General features: G+C 44.9%; 1 protein-coding gene across 1 annotated transcript in view; it reads left to right on the top strand.

Moving 5' to 3' along the window:
* Positions 1-13,349, top strand: part of Fbn1 (fibrillin 1) — a 202,594-nt gene that overhangs the window by 23,086 nt on the left and 166,159 nt on the right. Inside the window, exons 2-3 of the mRNA XM_041678883.1 lie at positions 2,044-2,126; positions 3,700-3,798. Coding sequence (XP_041534817.1) covers positions 2,044-2,126; positions 3,700-3,798 — 182 coding nt within the window. The remainder of the gene's footprint in view (positions 1-2,043; positions 2,127-3,699; positions 3,799-13,349) is intronic.

Raw genomic sequence — 13,349 nt, 5'->3', positions numbered from 1 at the left:
GTCTGACCCCCTGGGAATGGAATTACAGATGGTTGCAAGCCGCCATGTGGGTGCTGGGAACCGAACGCAGGTCGAGCAGTCAGTGCTCGCCTGCTGAGCCTTTTCTCCAATCCCCCAGACACAATTGTTGGACGCTTTTGTCTCTTCCTGAGGCAACCGAGTAGGTGATAGTGGTGCTTTGTCCTTTCATTCTCCTTCTTGCACGCAGCACTCAGATGTCCATTGTTTGAGGGACATGCATGCCTGCATGTACACACACATGCACACACACACTGGAGACAAGGCAAACATTGTATCTTCACACTGTGTGCTGAAATAAATGAAGACCAGAGAGGCCATACAGTAACGCCTTTGTTATGTAGACATACTTCGTGCTGCCGAGTATGAAGTTTAAGGTTCCGTTCTGTCAGCCCAGCTCTCCCCTCTGACCCTGACATCAGTCAGCCTGGAGTTCACATTGTATACTGCAGATTGTTCCAGAATTTCTAGAATTATAGTAAAGCCAAAGGACAGGCACAGACTTTACCTGAGTCCCCTGTCCTGCAACGGGTAGAGAAAGCGGCTAGTGTTCAAGGAGAAGGGCTTTGCATCAAGATCTCAGCATCCCAGCTGAGAAATACGTTTTAGCAGTGCGGTTGCATTGAAGGTTTATCCTTGAGGGACTGTGGTATTTATACTAGAAAGCCTTGGAATGTCTTCTGCTTTGTGAAATTAATTGTAAAACATGTGACTCTTTAAAAAACAATACATTTAATCTTTGAGAATTTTATATTTTGTGTTTTTATCACACTCATTTCTTACTGTTTTCCTCCAGCTCCTCCCAGAATGCCCCACACCCCCGACAATGTCCCTGTTCCAACTTCGTTAATTTCCTCTTCTTCCTTTTTAGTTAATAACTTACTTAGTCCAATCATTGCTGCCCATGTGGGCACAGACGAGGGGCTGTGACTTCCTCCTCCAGTAGCCATCATCTTCCAAAAGTTCCTCTGCCGGGAGTGGGAGGTCTCACCATCCCTCCCTCAACCACTCTGGAATTTTGACTGGCTTGATCTTGAATGGGTCACCGTAACTGCTAGGAGTTAATGAGTACAGCAGCCACGCCATTTCTAGAAGACAGCCCTTCACAGCTCTCCTCCTGTCTTCTGGCTCTCACATTCTGTCTGTCTCCTCTCAGGATGTTCTCTGAGCCTTGGGCAGGGCTTGATATAGAGGTCTCATTTGGGTCTGAGCTCTCAACGCATGAATAGTTAGCCATTGCCAGGACCTGGCATCAGTGTTTAGGTTCAGAGGGTGCCCGCAGTGAAGGGCTGGCTACTCTCCAGTCTGTGTTCCAGCTCGCCTTTCTGATACAGGAGTGGCCACACCTTCTCCCAGCTGCCCTCAGGAACTGTTAGACTGACCTTCTGGATTCCAAGTTCCAAGACACGTGACAAGCTGTCTGTAAGCAGTAAACTCGGAGTGATGATGCTTTCATTTCCCAGTGATTTCTGATATCGGCTGTTTCCAAGTTTTTGCTAAAGAAATATTTACATGTTTTGGCCCTTATTTTTTTTCTGACTAATGGTAGAGTTAGAATTCCTGTCATTTTTTTTGTTAAAGGAAGAATGTGGTAACATTTTAGAGGAAAGCTGGGCCAGAGAGGGGGAAACTATGTCACTCTAGAGTAGACATTTAAAACTTTGCATGTAACAGATTTTAATCTGATCTTTTTTATCCAGAGTCATAGGAAGTTGGTTTACACTGGGCCTGTTTATGTAGCCCCTTGGGCTTTCGCATCTGTGCACTGAGATGGCAGACACTCTCTTTGCTATCTCAGGGTTCCCGTGGCCTGGTCTACGGTTTATGTGTTGGTATCAAGGACTTCCTACCATATCACTATATTAAAATGTTCCAAATGCCCTAAACTACTCAGCTTGACTGGGCCCCCCAATTTTACCATTCTCTGTTGGGTGTTCACTCTGCTTAATAGCTTGGGTGTTCCTCCTCTCTCGGTTGGTTAGATCTTATTTTTCAAAGTACGGAATTCTGTGTTTTTTGTTTCAGACCCAATGTCTGTGGATCACATTATAATGCGTACTGTTGTCCTGGATGGAAAACCTTGCCTGGTGGAAATCAGTGCATTGTTCGTAAGTAAATAGATTGACCTGTCATTAGCGTGTTGGTGTGACTCAGTTGCATAGCGATGCTCGCTGCTGAATACTGTTAACGTGTTTAAAGCTCAGCCTCCTGGAGCTAAGCCTTCCTACATACTCTGAATCCCCCTTGGGAAACACAGTAACTTTCCAGAGTATTGCCCTTCTTTAATCAGCGATTTCCTTTAGAACATTGCTAAATCTCCAGAATGGAGCTGTGGGGATGCTTTGATTAAAGTTGGGCCCTGTTTGCACATGCTGCTCCTGGCTGCGTAGCCTGGTGTAATCATGCTAATGGGATCTTGAACAAAAGCCTCTCATTGCTGACTTCCTCACTGTAATTTCTCCCTACTTGGCTGCAATATGCCCTGGCCTCCCTAGACCATGGGTATTCACATCGAGGGCAAAAGCGGATCTAAGTCTTAGACAAAGGCAAGGGACTCATTTTAGTGATCAAAGTTGAGTCACAACTGGTTGTGGCAGTACACACCGTAATCCCAGAACTCCAGAGGCTGAGACAGGAGGATCAAGAACTTGAGGTCAGCCTGGGATACTTAGTGAGACCATGATGGTAGTATACACTTTAATCCTAGTACTTGGGAGGCAGAGAAGTTTGGGTCTCTGTAAGTTGGAGGTTAGCCTGGTCTATATAGCCAGTTCCAGGCCAACCAGGGCTATACGTAGAGACCTTGTTTAAACATACCCCCCACACACACACAAGCAAATTTATTAAGGGGGTGGTGGAATGTTTAGTTCTCTATGGGAGCTGACAGTTGAATCCTTCTCCCTAGTTCTTTGGAATTCCCTGTAGAATGTTTTCATCAACGTAAACATTGATGTGATTCTGTGGCAGCCCACCTAATAACAGCCTGCCGTATCTATGAAATCTCTTTCCATATTTCAATGCACATTCTACCCCGTATATTATTTTAGCCTCTTGCATCACGTTTGCCTCTTACAGGGCTCTTGAGTTTGGGCAAAGGTGCACACTGTGCCAGTAAGTCTAAGAAGTAGTGATCGAAACTTAGTCTGCTGATAGCTCTAAGTCACCTGTCATCTGGTTGGCTCTTCAGGACACCCCCAGAGCATTTGGCCCTGGGTGACATCGACAATATGAATCAGCACTAAGTGATGGATTCTGGATTCTCCCCTCGGGCTGTCAGCGTAATTCAGAACAGAGTGACAATTAAATGTTCACAGTAAAATCAACTGCCAAGAACACTGTTATAAACTTTCCATTATTAAATTATAAACTAATATAAGAACAGAGTTCTTATAAGAATATAAATATGTTGAGCTACAAGATTTTATTTGTTTTCTTTTCTCTTCCTTAGCTGACCAGGGCTTTTGAACTATTGAGTCCTAGTGAATGAACGGAAAGGCAGAGAGTTACCAATATGGATAAGAGAGCTACTGACTTCAGACCAGAGTTTTCTTACTCTAGACTTGTTGTGTGAATGGATACCTGAGGGCCAGTGGGCTTAGGCCCCTCCTCTAGCGCTGGGTCCCTGTGCCTAGCTGGGTGCTGAGGAACTCTGTGCTGATAGACTTCTGATTTGATTTGCAGCCATTTGCCGGCATTCCTGTGGGGATGGATTCTGCTCGAGGCCAAATATGTGCACTTGCCCGTCCGGTCAGATATCGCCTTCCTGTGGCTCCAGATCCAGTGAGTCTAACATGTCATTATAGATGATATTATTTAATGTGGTTATGCCTTATTTTCCCCTAAATTTGCTTTTCGGTTTTTTTCTTTTCCTGCAATACATTTTTTCCCCCACCAGAACATCTGCCTTCTCTACTTTGCCCAGAATTCTTGGAAAGGCGTTCCTGGATGTAGCCTCCCACTTCCCTTCTACACTCTGTATAGCAGGATTGTCTATGGGGTGTAGGGAGAGCATAAAGATGGCAGTCTTTTATGTCAGCATAGCTGCATCTGTCTCTGCAACTCTAATGGAGAGACTGGGGAAGGTGGTCACTGAAAAGACCATAGAATGAACATTTTTGGCTCCAGAAAACTAGCCATTTTTGTTTGCAATAGTGAAATACAAAACTGATCTGATGAAAAATGTATTTGAAGCTCAATACACTTGCCTTCCCATGAGGAAAACACGAGAGATAGTGACATACAGATTTTACATAAGACATGGCATTTACTCTGTCTGGCCACACAAACATCCACGGTTTATTCTAGAGAGCCATTGCTCTCTGGTTTTACTGTTTCCTTTATCTTTAAGTGTGGTATCCAAAGTATTGGAATGGGAAAATGTGGAGACTGGAAGGTGCATCCTTACTAGTTGTTTAAAAAGTTCATGCCTGTATAAACAGCCCTCGATATCCCAACCACTGCCAAGGCAAAACAAATATGTATTTGTATTTCACTTGCAGTTTCTGGGGGAGACAATGCACTTCTCCTTCCTGCTGTTCTGCATTTGAGGACGTTTTTGGGGTCACTGGGGTGGAGTGAGTATAGTCTCTTGGGTCTGGTGCCAGTAGAGACTACAGTGTGTCAAGGTTCCTATCTGCTGAGAGGCCTCACGTGAAGTTGTGTAATTTATTAGCCCAGTTGCTGGCTCAGATGAATTGGCTGGCCCAGCAGACCATCTTAGTGCCCACTTACCTCCCTTGGCATATGAACTTGGCTGGAAAACTTGGTCAACATTTTCCGTCCAGGGATGGTCCAGAGCAGAGGGAGTGGGTCGGGCTTTGGGGTCAGTGGACACAGAATCCACTTTCAATCAGTGACAGATGGGGAGGGGGTTGTTGGACCAGTGCTCTGGCTACTCTGCTCCCAGTATGTGCTGGATTCCTTATGATTCGTTATGTGCTATCTCCTCTAATTCCTGACCAGGACTCAGCCTCAGCCCACAGTGATGCTTCCTGGCATCAGTCCTAAGCAAATCACCTATGCTGAAACTGTCCGCTTCTGCTGGAACCCAATTAAAGATGGCTCAATACCAAGTAAAGCAGCATAGATCAGGATAGCTGTAGTTCCAGGGCTGGAGCGCTCACTCCACACACTGAGCACGGTGTATTCTTACTTGATCTTAGCTTGGTGTTGCATGTATAAGCTGAGTCTACCTATCCAGGACACCTGAGCTGGAGGGACAAAAAGATTGGTGAAGTCAATGGGAGTTTCAGGATCATACAGGACATCTCTACCCTTGCCAGAAAGACCCAGACTGCTACCGAGGGGAAGACAGCCTCAGTGTTGGAAAGAGTATGGTTTTCAAGACAGGAACAAAGCCCTACACCTTGACCAGCCTCTTTTCTGATTAGCGCTAAAGTTACAACTGAGTGTCTAGAGGGAAAATCTAATGATCACGTGAGTGCTCGCGACTTCTCTGTGAGCAAAAGCCATGAGACACAGACAGGACTTTACCAAGACCAGTGGTGAGGTCTGTGTGGTCCCGGTACGCCTTGAACTAGTCTTGAGGTTGGAAGGGACATAGCAGTAAGACCCTGGGCCAGACTTCAGCTAGAGATTTGAATCTGGGCCCTGCAGATGGTGTTTTTTCTGGAAACTTTGGATCTGTTCATGGTGCCTGGTGATGGGCAAAGCCCCAGAGCTGTGTGTAGAACAGAGGAGTATATAGAAAAAACAATCACTTCATCAAGGTCTTTGAGGTATATGGAGTCTTAGAAATTATTATCTTGGACTCTCTTAGAATTAACATTGTCATAAGAGCTTAAAAAATTAAAGATGGCAATGTTTAAAACAATTAAGTGTAGCTAAGGCTGGGTCAAAATTCCATTCTGGCCTATTCCACCATGTTTAGTGGAATAGGAGGGCTATGCTTCAGAAGGTATGGCCAGCCTGTATTACTCATCAGCATATGTAGATCATGTGATAACTCTCCCGCTAATGGGATAACATCAATCAGGGAGACGTTTTTCATACAGCTACCTGTATGAAAAGGACCAGTTTTCAGTGTCTAACCATTCAACGCGATAGGATGCTGTCATTTACAAATGTATTTGCTTGTATCAATAACTCCACCCTGGGACACATTCAGCCCGCAGACTGCAAGTTGGAAAGGTCTAATTCCGACACTTCAGCACTCCAGCCTATGAAAAAATTCTCCTTATCATGTGATGAAGTGATGGGGTGGACCTCTGAGCTCTTATTGTTCTCATCTGACTGAGGAAAGGGTGGAGGAAGCTCTTCTGGTGGGTGGTGTTTGACTCCAGTGCCCTGTGGAACCTCAACGGGGAAACATCTTCCTACAAGTTTCAAATGACAGCCAGTAAAATTCTCATGGGATCACAAAGGCTCAGCTTCCCTTAAACTTAGCACAGCTGTGGCCACTGGCCGCTTAGGTACAGAAGCAACAGAAAGATTAGCTAGACAAAGCCAGAGCCATAGTTTTTTGTTTTGATTTGTTTCTGGATTTTGATCCCAGCTCTGCTTAAGACTCTGCTTAAGGTTCTGAGGTCAGGCTTGGATCCTGAGCAATTTTGCTTCTTATAAGGCCCTATAATGCTTATCGAAGGAGTTCACTTCAACTCCCTTTAAATACGCATATGCACAAACGTTTGTAAATATATATTAACTTTTAATAAGAACTAGGATAAAGAAGTGTTTCAGGCTGCTGCAGAGATGGTTCAGTGGTTAAGAGCACTTGTCGCTCTTGCAGAGGACTGGGGTTCAGCTCTCAACATCCATAATGATAACTCACAACAGCTCGAGGGGATCCGACACCCCTTCTGGTTTCCGTGGTGCAGACGAAATACCCACACAAATAAAAAATAAATAAACAAGCAAAGAAATAGGCAAACAAATTCTTCAGAGGGCTAGCGAGATGGGCCTCTCCGGTGGTTAGGAGCTCTGGCTGTTCTTGTGGAGGGCCTGTTGAGTTCTTTTTCCAGCACACTCACCAGGTGACCCACAAATGTCTGTCACTCCAGCTCCAGGGGAGCCAACACTTTCTTCTGGGCTACTCTGGCAGACACACAGACACACACACATACACACATATGCACATAAATAAAAATTAAACAAATATTTTATCTTTTTTTTTTTTTTGGTTTTTTGAGACAGGGTTTCTCTGTGGTTTTGGAGCCTGTCCTGGAACTAGCTCTTGTAGACCAGGCTGGTCTCAAACTCACAGAGATCCGCCTGCCTCTGCCTCCCGAGTGCTGGGATTAAAGGCATGCGCCACCACCGCCCGGCCATATTTTATCTTTTTTTTAAAAAAAGAAAAATACTTCAGGCTTCCATAACTAAATACCATGGAACTTCATTTTATGGCTTTAGAAACTGGGAATTGCAAATCAGAATTGCCCTAGAAGATTTCCCCTCTGATAAGGGCGTGTTTTTCCTTAGTTGTCGCCCTCTTTAAGGCGCTCATATGACAATGGGGTAAGCAGGCTCCTGGCCCTCTTTGGAAGGATCTGTCTCAGTTTTCTTTCCCACTGTTATAATAAAAAATACCCAGAGGAAGGATTTCTCTGGCGCACAGTCTCAGGTTACAGTCTGTCATGGCAGGGGGGATCAAGATGACTGGAGCGAGTTGCCACGCCCCATTCACAGTCAGGAGCGGAGAGCAATGATCTAATGCACGCATGCCTGTGCCTGCCCCACTTTCTCCATCCTTATTTGGTCCTCAATCCTAGCAAGGGAATGGTGCCACCCACAGTGGACAGCTGCTTTCCTGGTGAAGGACTCCTACATTTTTTCAACAGCTAGGGTTTGGAGTGTGTGTGTGTGTGTGTGTGTGTGTGTGTGTGTGTGTGTGTGTGCGTGCGCACACACACATCTAAGGAAACCATTTCTGTGTTGTGTGACTGCTGCAGTTTTAGCTTTTTAAGAACTGTCAACCTATTTTTGGACAATTGCTCAGTTTTATTTCCTTTATTTTTTTTTGAGATTATAATGCAATTACATCATTTTCCTTTCCCTTCCTCCCTCCAAGTCCTTCCACAAACTCCTTCTTGCTCACCTCCAAGTTCATGGCCCCATTTTTCATTAGTCAGTGTTACACGCATGTACATAAATACATATATTTCCCTATATACATAGATGCAATCTGCTCAGTCTGGATGACGTTACCTGTGTGTATGTTTTTAGGGCCAAGCATTTGGTACTGGGTAGCCAGCTGGTGTGAGTTGCACAGTTTTCCCTTCTCCCCACCACGTATGAATGACGTAGGTTCTGTGTCCTCCCCAGCTCTCAACATGGTTTCTGCACTTCAATCCAGCTATTCTGATTAGTGTCGGGTTTGTAGTGTTATCTCTTTGTGCTTTTAATTTGCATTTCCCTGAAGGCTAATGGTGTTGAGGACCATTTTGTGTGTTCAGTTATTGATCACCCTCTCGTGTTCTGATTTGTACGTCTTTGCCAGACGTTCACTTGTGTCCAGACGCTCTTAGCTTGCTTGTTTACTACTGTTTTAAGGGTTGTGTGTGCTGAATCCTAGCTCTGTCAGATGTGTGATCTGCAGACACTACCCCACAAGCCATTCTCCAGAGTTTGCCTTCCCATCATCAGGGGTGGATCGGCTCGTCCATGAAGCGCGTTTTCAAAGCTAGCAAACTCTAATTTATCAGCCTTCCCTTTACCCTTTTATGCTTTTGGTGTCCAGTCCACAAAGGCTTTACCTATCCCTAGATCACAGAGATGTTCTCTAACTCGTTTCTAAACGTTTATAGTTTTACACCTACCTCTGTGATTTCAGTGGAGGTCCATTTTGTGTGAAGTGTGAGGCTGAGGTTAGATTCAGTTTTGCTGTGGCTCAGACTTTATGGAAATACCTCATCACACCTGTCACTCAACCTGTCTTTTCCTGGACCCTTTCTGGCTCAGGTAATTATATACTCTGGTCCTGTTCTAAGCTGTGCGTGTCTGTAGACACCCATGGATATTTGTGCACCTAAGGGAATTATCCAAATAAAATCCCTTCTTGTCTTGCAGTGGCTCAGGCCGCTGCAGTGGATTGTTGTCTCAGGTGTAGAGTATAGGAACTGGTCTGTCTCGCTCACCCACCCTCCCTTCCTCTCTTCCTCCCTTCCTTCTTTCCTCCCCCTTCCCTCCCTCCCTCCCTTCTTTCTTTTTTTCCTTCTTTACATTTCCAATTTTTATTTTTATTTTTTTAAGATTTATTTTTATTTATGTATATTTGGATCTATATGCGTATATGCCACAGTGTGTGGATACCGTCTGAGATCAGAAGAAGGCAGTGGCTCTACAGGAGCTGGAGTTACAGGTAGTTGGGAGCTGCCTGACATAGGTGCTGGCAACCAAACTCAGGTTATCTGGAGAAGTAGCAAGTACTCATAATATCTGAGCTGTCAGACCAACCCAATGGTTTCCACCTGTAATTCGTGACCTTTTCGGGGGTCGAATGAACCTTTCACAGGGGTCACCTATCAGATATCCTGCAAATCAAATATTTGCATTATAATTTGCAACAATAGCACAATTATAGTTATAAAATAGCAATGAAATAATTTATGGTGTGTGTGTGTGTGGTCACCAGAACATGAGAAACTGTATTTGTATTAAAGGATTACAGCAATAGAGAGGTTGAGAACCACTGATCTAACCCACATTTTATTATTTTTTATTTTTTTTAATTGAGCTGTATAATTTTCTCTGCTCCCCTCCCTTCTCTCCCCTCCCCTTCTACCTTCTCCCATGATCCCCATGCTTCCAATTTACTCAGGAGATCTTGTCTTTTCCTACTTCCCATGTAGATTAGGTCCATGTGTGTCTCTCCTAGGGTCATCTTTATTGGTTGTCTAGGTTCTCTGGGGCTGGTTTTTCTTGGCTTTATGTCATTTGCCTGTTTGTGCTTTGCCTAGTGATGAAATTAAAACACACATTCAGTCTACAGTTGCTGGTTTGGAATTGACCCTGAGTGCTGCTCTCTCTGCTGGCTGAGTCTGCCTAGACATGATGGCTGGTCTTCAGAGCCTAGTACATTCCGGAAGGAGTCCTTGCTGAGATGCTGAGCCAAATGTCAGTTGGGCATCTCTTCCGCTCTGTGGTGCATGCATGCCATTCCTTTCGAGTTAGTCATTGTACTGGGTTTGTGCTGTGCTTTCTGAAGAAAGGCTCGTGTACTCTCCTTTCTACCTTCTCAATGGACAATGATCAGTCGGGATTTGTTGAATGACGGGAAGGGCTGACTGGTTATAAAGTGAATATAAAATCTATTAGGAAGCTTTTGTGGGTATAGGTAAACGTTGACAGTTTCTGTTAGTTCTAGGATATGGATCCTGATGTGGAAAGGTCTCACTGGGGATCTGACTGTACCGGACAGCCTCAGTTTTCCTAAGAAAGCTTAGATTCTCCTAGCATTCTGTTTCTGGTAAAACCTCAACGCAAGCTGAGTTTAGGCATGCGTCCTGACACAGGGGCGTTTAGTCACATGCAGTGAAGGATACTTGCATCCTATAAGTGCAAGAGAACTCTGCTTTTCACTTGTGTTTGCTGTTTTTGTTTTTGTTTTTTGTTTTTTTTCATCAGACAGACTCTTGTCTGCTAATTATGAAGCATCTGGAATTCCTGTTTAAATCAGAGAGTCAATTTAGACTGGGCACCACTGGTAGGATTCAATCCAAATGAAAACTGTCTGTGGGTCTGACTTCTCTGAACTGTTTCCAGCTTGGGTGGCAAAGGTGAAGCCAAGTATCTACTTCTTTATTATTATTTTCTCACAGAAATGCTGGGTTTGTGCCAACCTTTCCAAATAACTTTGGAGGCAAAGTATCAGTCTGTATGTTACCAAAATTTACTGTGTGGCCCAGGCTGGCCTTGAATATACAAATAATCATGCAAATACTCCAGCCTCAGCCTTAAGTGCTGTGGTGTTTCAGAAATAAGTCCCTAGGCCAGGCTCACTCCCACTTCCAAGGGATGCCTTTTATTTAAGCTCTAGGACCCATCCACATACAGCAGTGACGGCGGCCTCCATTCTGCTGATGACCTTGTTTGTACACTGTACCTGAGGACTCACAGCCCAGGGGACTATGTGACCACTGCAATCACAGTGACTTCTGGCCTTCTCAGTCTCCTAGGGTGGTTTGGGAAAGTTTTAACTGGAAAGAGGGGGTTTAAAGAAATGAAAGCCATATCAAGGGAGGTTTTTGATCTGTCACATCTCAATGTACACACAATCACTCTTCCTGAAAAGGAGAATTCGTTCCAATTTGCAGTTTGAACGAGTAACCGGGAAGTCACCGTGCAAACCCCTGGTAGTTCTTTCCTTTCTCTGTTTGAAATATCGAAGTGGCTAAGAGGCTTTGTTGCTCATGTGGGAATGGAAATCAGGTCTTGGCATGAACCACTTTAATTGAAATCAGTTTGTGCACCAAGTTTGCTCTAAGGGTGACGTCATTTCCTGCCTTTTCCCAGTCCTCACTGTTTTTCTAAGATAGGATGGAACTAAGCATAGCACCAAATTTTAAAGCAATTGTGCACCATTTCCTGACCCACTTAGAGTGGTATCCAAAGTTTTTGCCGCAGTTTTTCTGTTGTGTACTTGTAGATTGCTTTAGAGTTAAAAGCATCTGGCTGCGAGGTTTTAATGGAACCTCAAATAGCCGTTTGTGAGATTGGTTTCCCTGATGTCTGTAGCAGTGCTTCAAGGGAGAGCTATTAGCTTTTGTAGATACAAAAATAAAATATTTGAATAATTGTCTACTTAGAGCTGTGTAAGCACCTAGGACTCACAGGGCAGCTTCTTAGCCCCAACTGCAAGTGCAGCTTCTGTTGCCATCACTTGTAGCAACAGCCTAACAGTGCTGCTCTGGGCACGTTGAGGGGCGTGATTCATAGTCACGGCACTTCCTACTCTCAAGAAAAATGAGTCAGGGAAAGGATAAACAAGGAAAATACACACACATACACACACTCGTGTGTGCACACACATATACAAGCACATATACACACATATATACGCATGCATGCACACATACAGTGCACGCACGCTCATGCACACACATCCTTGCAAAGGGCTTCACCTTCGCCCTCCTCCATCTGGTTTGGGAGGGAGGAGAAAACAGACACCACAGAGAGCAAGGGAGTGGTGAAACAGTTAAAGAATCTTGGAGACAAGTGAGACTTGACGAGACCTTCAGTTTGGGCCCTAAGAATTAGGGACAGAGAAGCAGGTTAGGAGGGGTTCCACAAAGACACCAGCTCACAGTGCCTGGCATTTTGTGTGACTCATAATAGATCAGACATGTTAGCCGAGTGATCAGTTCATGGGTCAGGAGCGTGTGTTCCAGGAGCTCTGAAGGGTGCTGGGGTTCTGTCGAAGAGGCCCTGAGTGCTGAGAGGCAGGAAGGAGTCTTTTGATCGGGAGAAATGGAACCTTCCATGATATTCTAGTAAGAGCAAATAGTCTTGAAAAGGAGATCCCTTTCAACTTGACTTCTCCTCTTTGTGTCTAAGAGATGCAGTAAGAACAGGAGTTTGAATTGTCCTCTTCCTGCTGTCAGGCTAGATTAACCTCAGAGTATTAGTGGCCGAATAGACAAATGGCGTTGTCCTCCCTGTGGTCAAGTAGCCACTTCCTAGGACTGCCCTGAGGGCCTCTCACTTATGAGGCTTCCTGCAGGGAGGACTCTGCTGTACTCTGGGGAGGTCTGGCCTGCACATTCCAGGAAGACAGCCCTTGGTTCCAGCTTCTGCACAGATAAGAAGTCCTCTGTTCTCCACTGAGTCCTTTCCCCTGGGAATTGACTCCCACACATAGGGTAGGCCAGAGTAAGCCAAACCTCCAGGGCCCAGCCACGATCTTCTATGTAGGGGTGTGTCAACAGGACTCACGCTTTCCTTAGCCAAGCTTCACCTTCTTTAGGTAGGGTGGTTATTGCTTCTAGAGAGGAGGGACCAGCTGGACCTTGAGAAACAGAGAAAGCCTGCATGCTAGAGGAGTGAGCGTATCCTACCTGCGACTATTAGCATCTCTCATAGGAGGGTGTACCAGCCATGTTTAAGACTCCACTTTCTTGAGTGTGTCACTGTCTCAGCTCTCATGGTGTCTGCACATAGTCTAGGGCTCGGGAATGCACACTTTCTGTGGGTGAGAGTGTGGCCTATGAATTTGAACTATCGATTCTCTTTAGATAAAGACTGCAGTTTAAATGAGCAGCCCTTTCCGAGTTCAATGCAATGAGCACCCCCAATCCCTCTCTACACATCCATTAAATGTGTCTAGTAGGTCCTTTCATTCTACCACCCAAATGGGGTAAAAACCGGTGGAATGTGGA

Source organism: Microtus oregoni, unplaced genomic scaffold (genome assembly GCF_018167655.1).
Source record: "Microtus oregoni isolate MIOR12 unplaced genomic scaffold, Mior012 000031F_ref0000149, whole genome shotgun sequence".
NCBI classification, from domain to species: domain Eukaryota; kingdom Metazoa; phylum Chordata; class Mammalia; order Rodentia; family Cricetidae; genus Microtus; species Microtus oregoni.
This window is presented reverse-complemented; position numbering and strand designations above follow the sequence as displayed.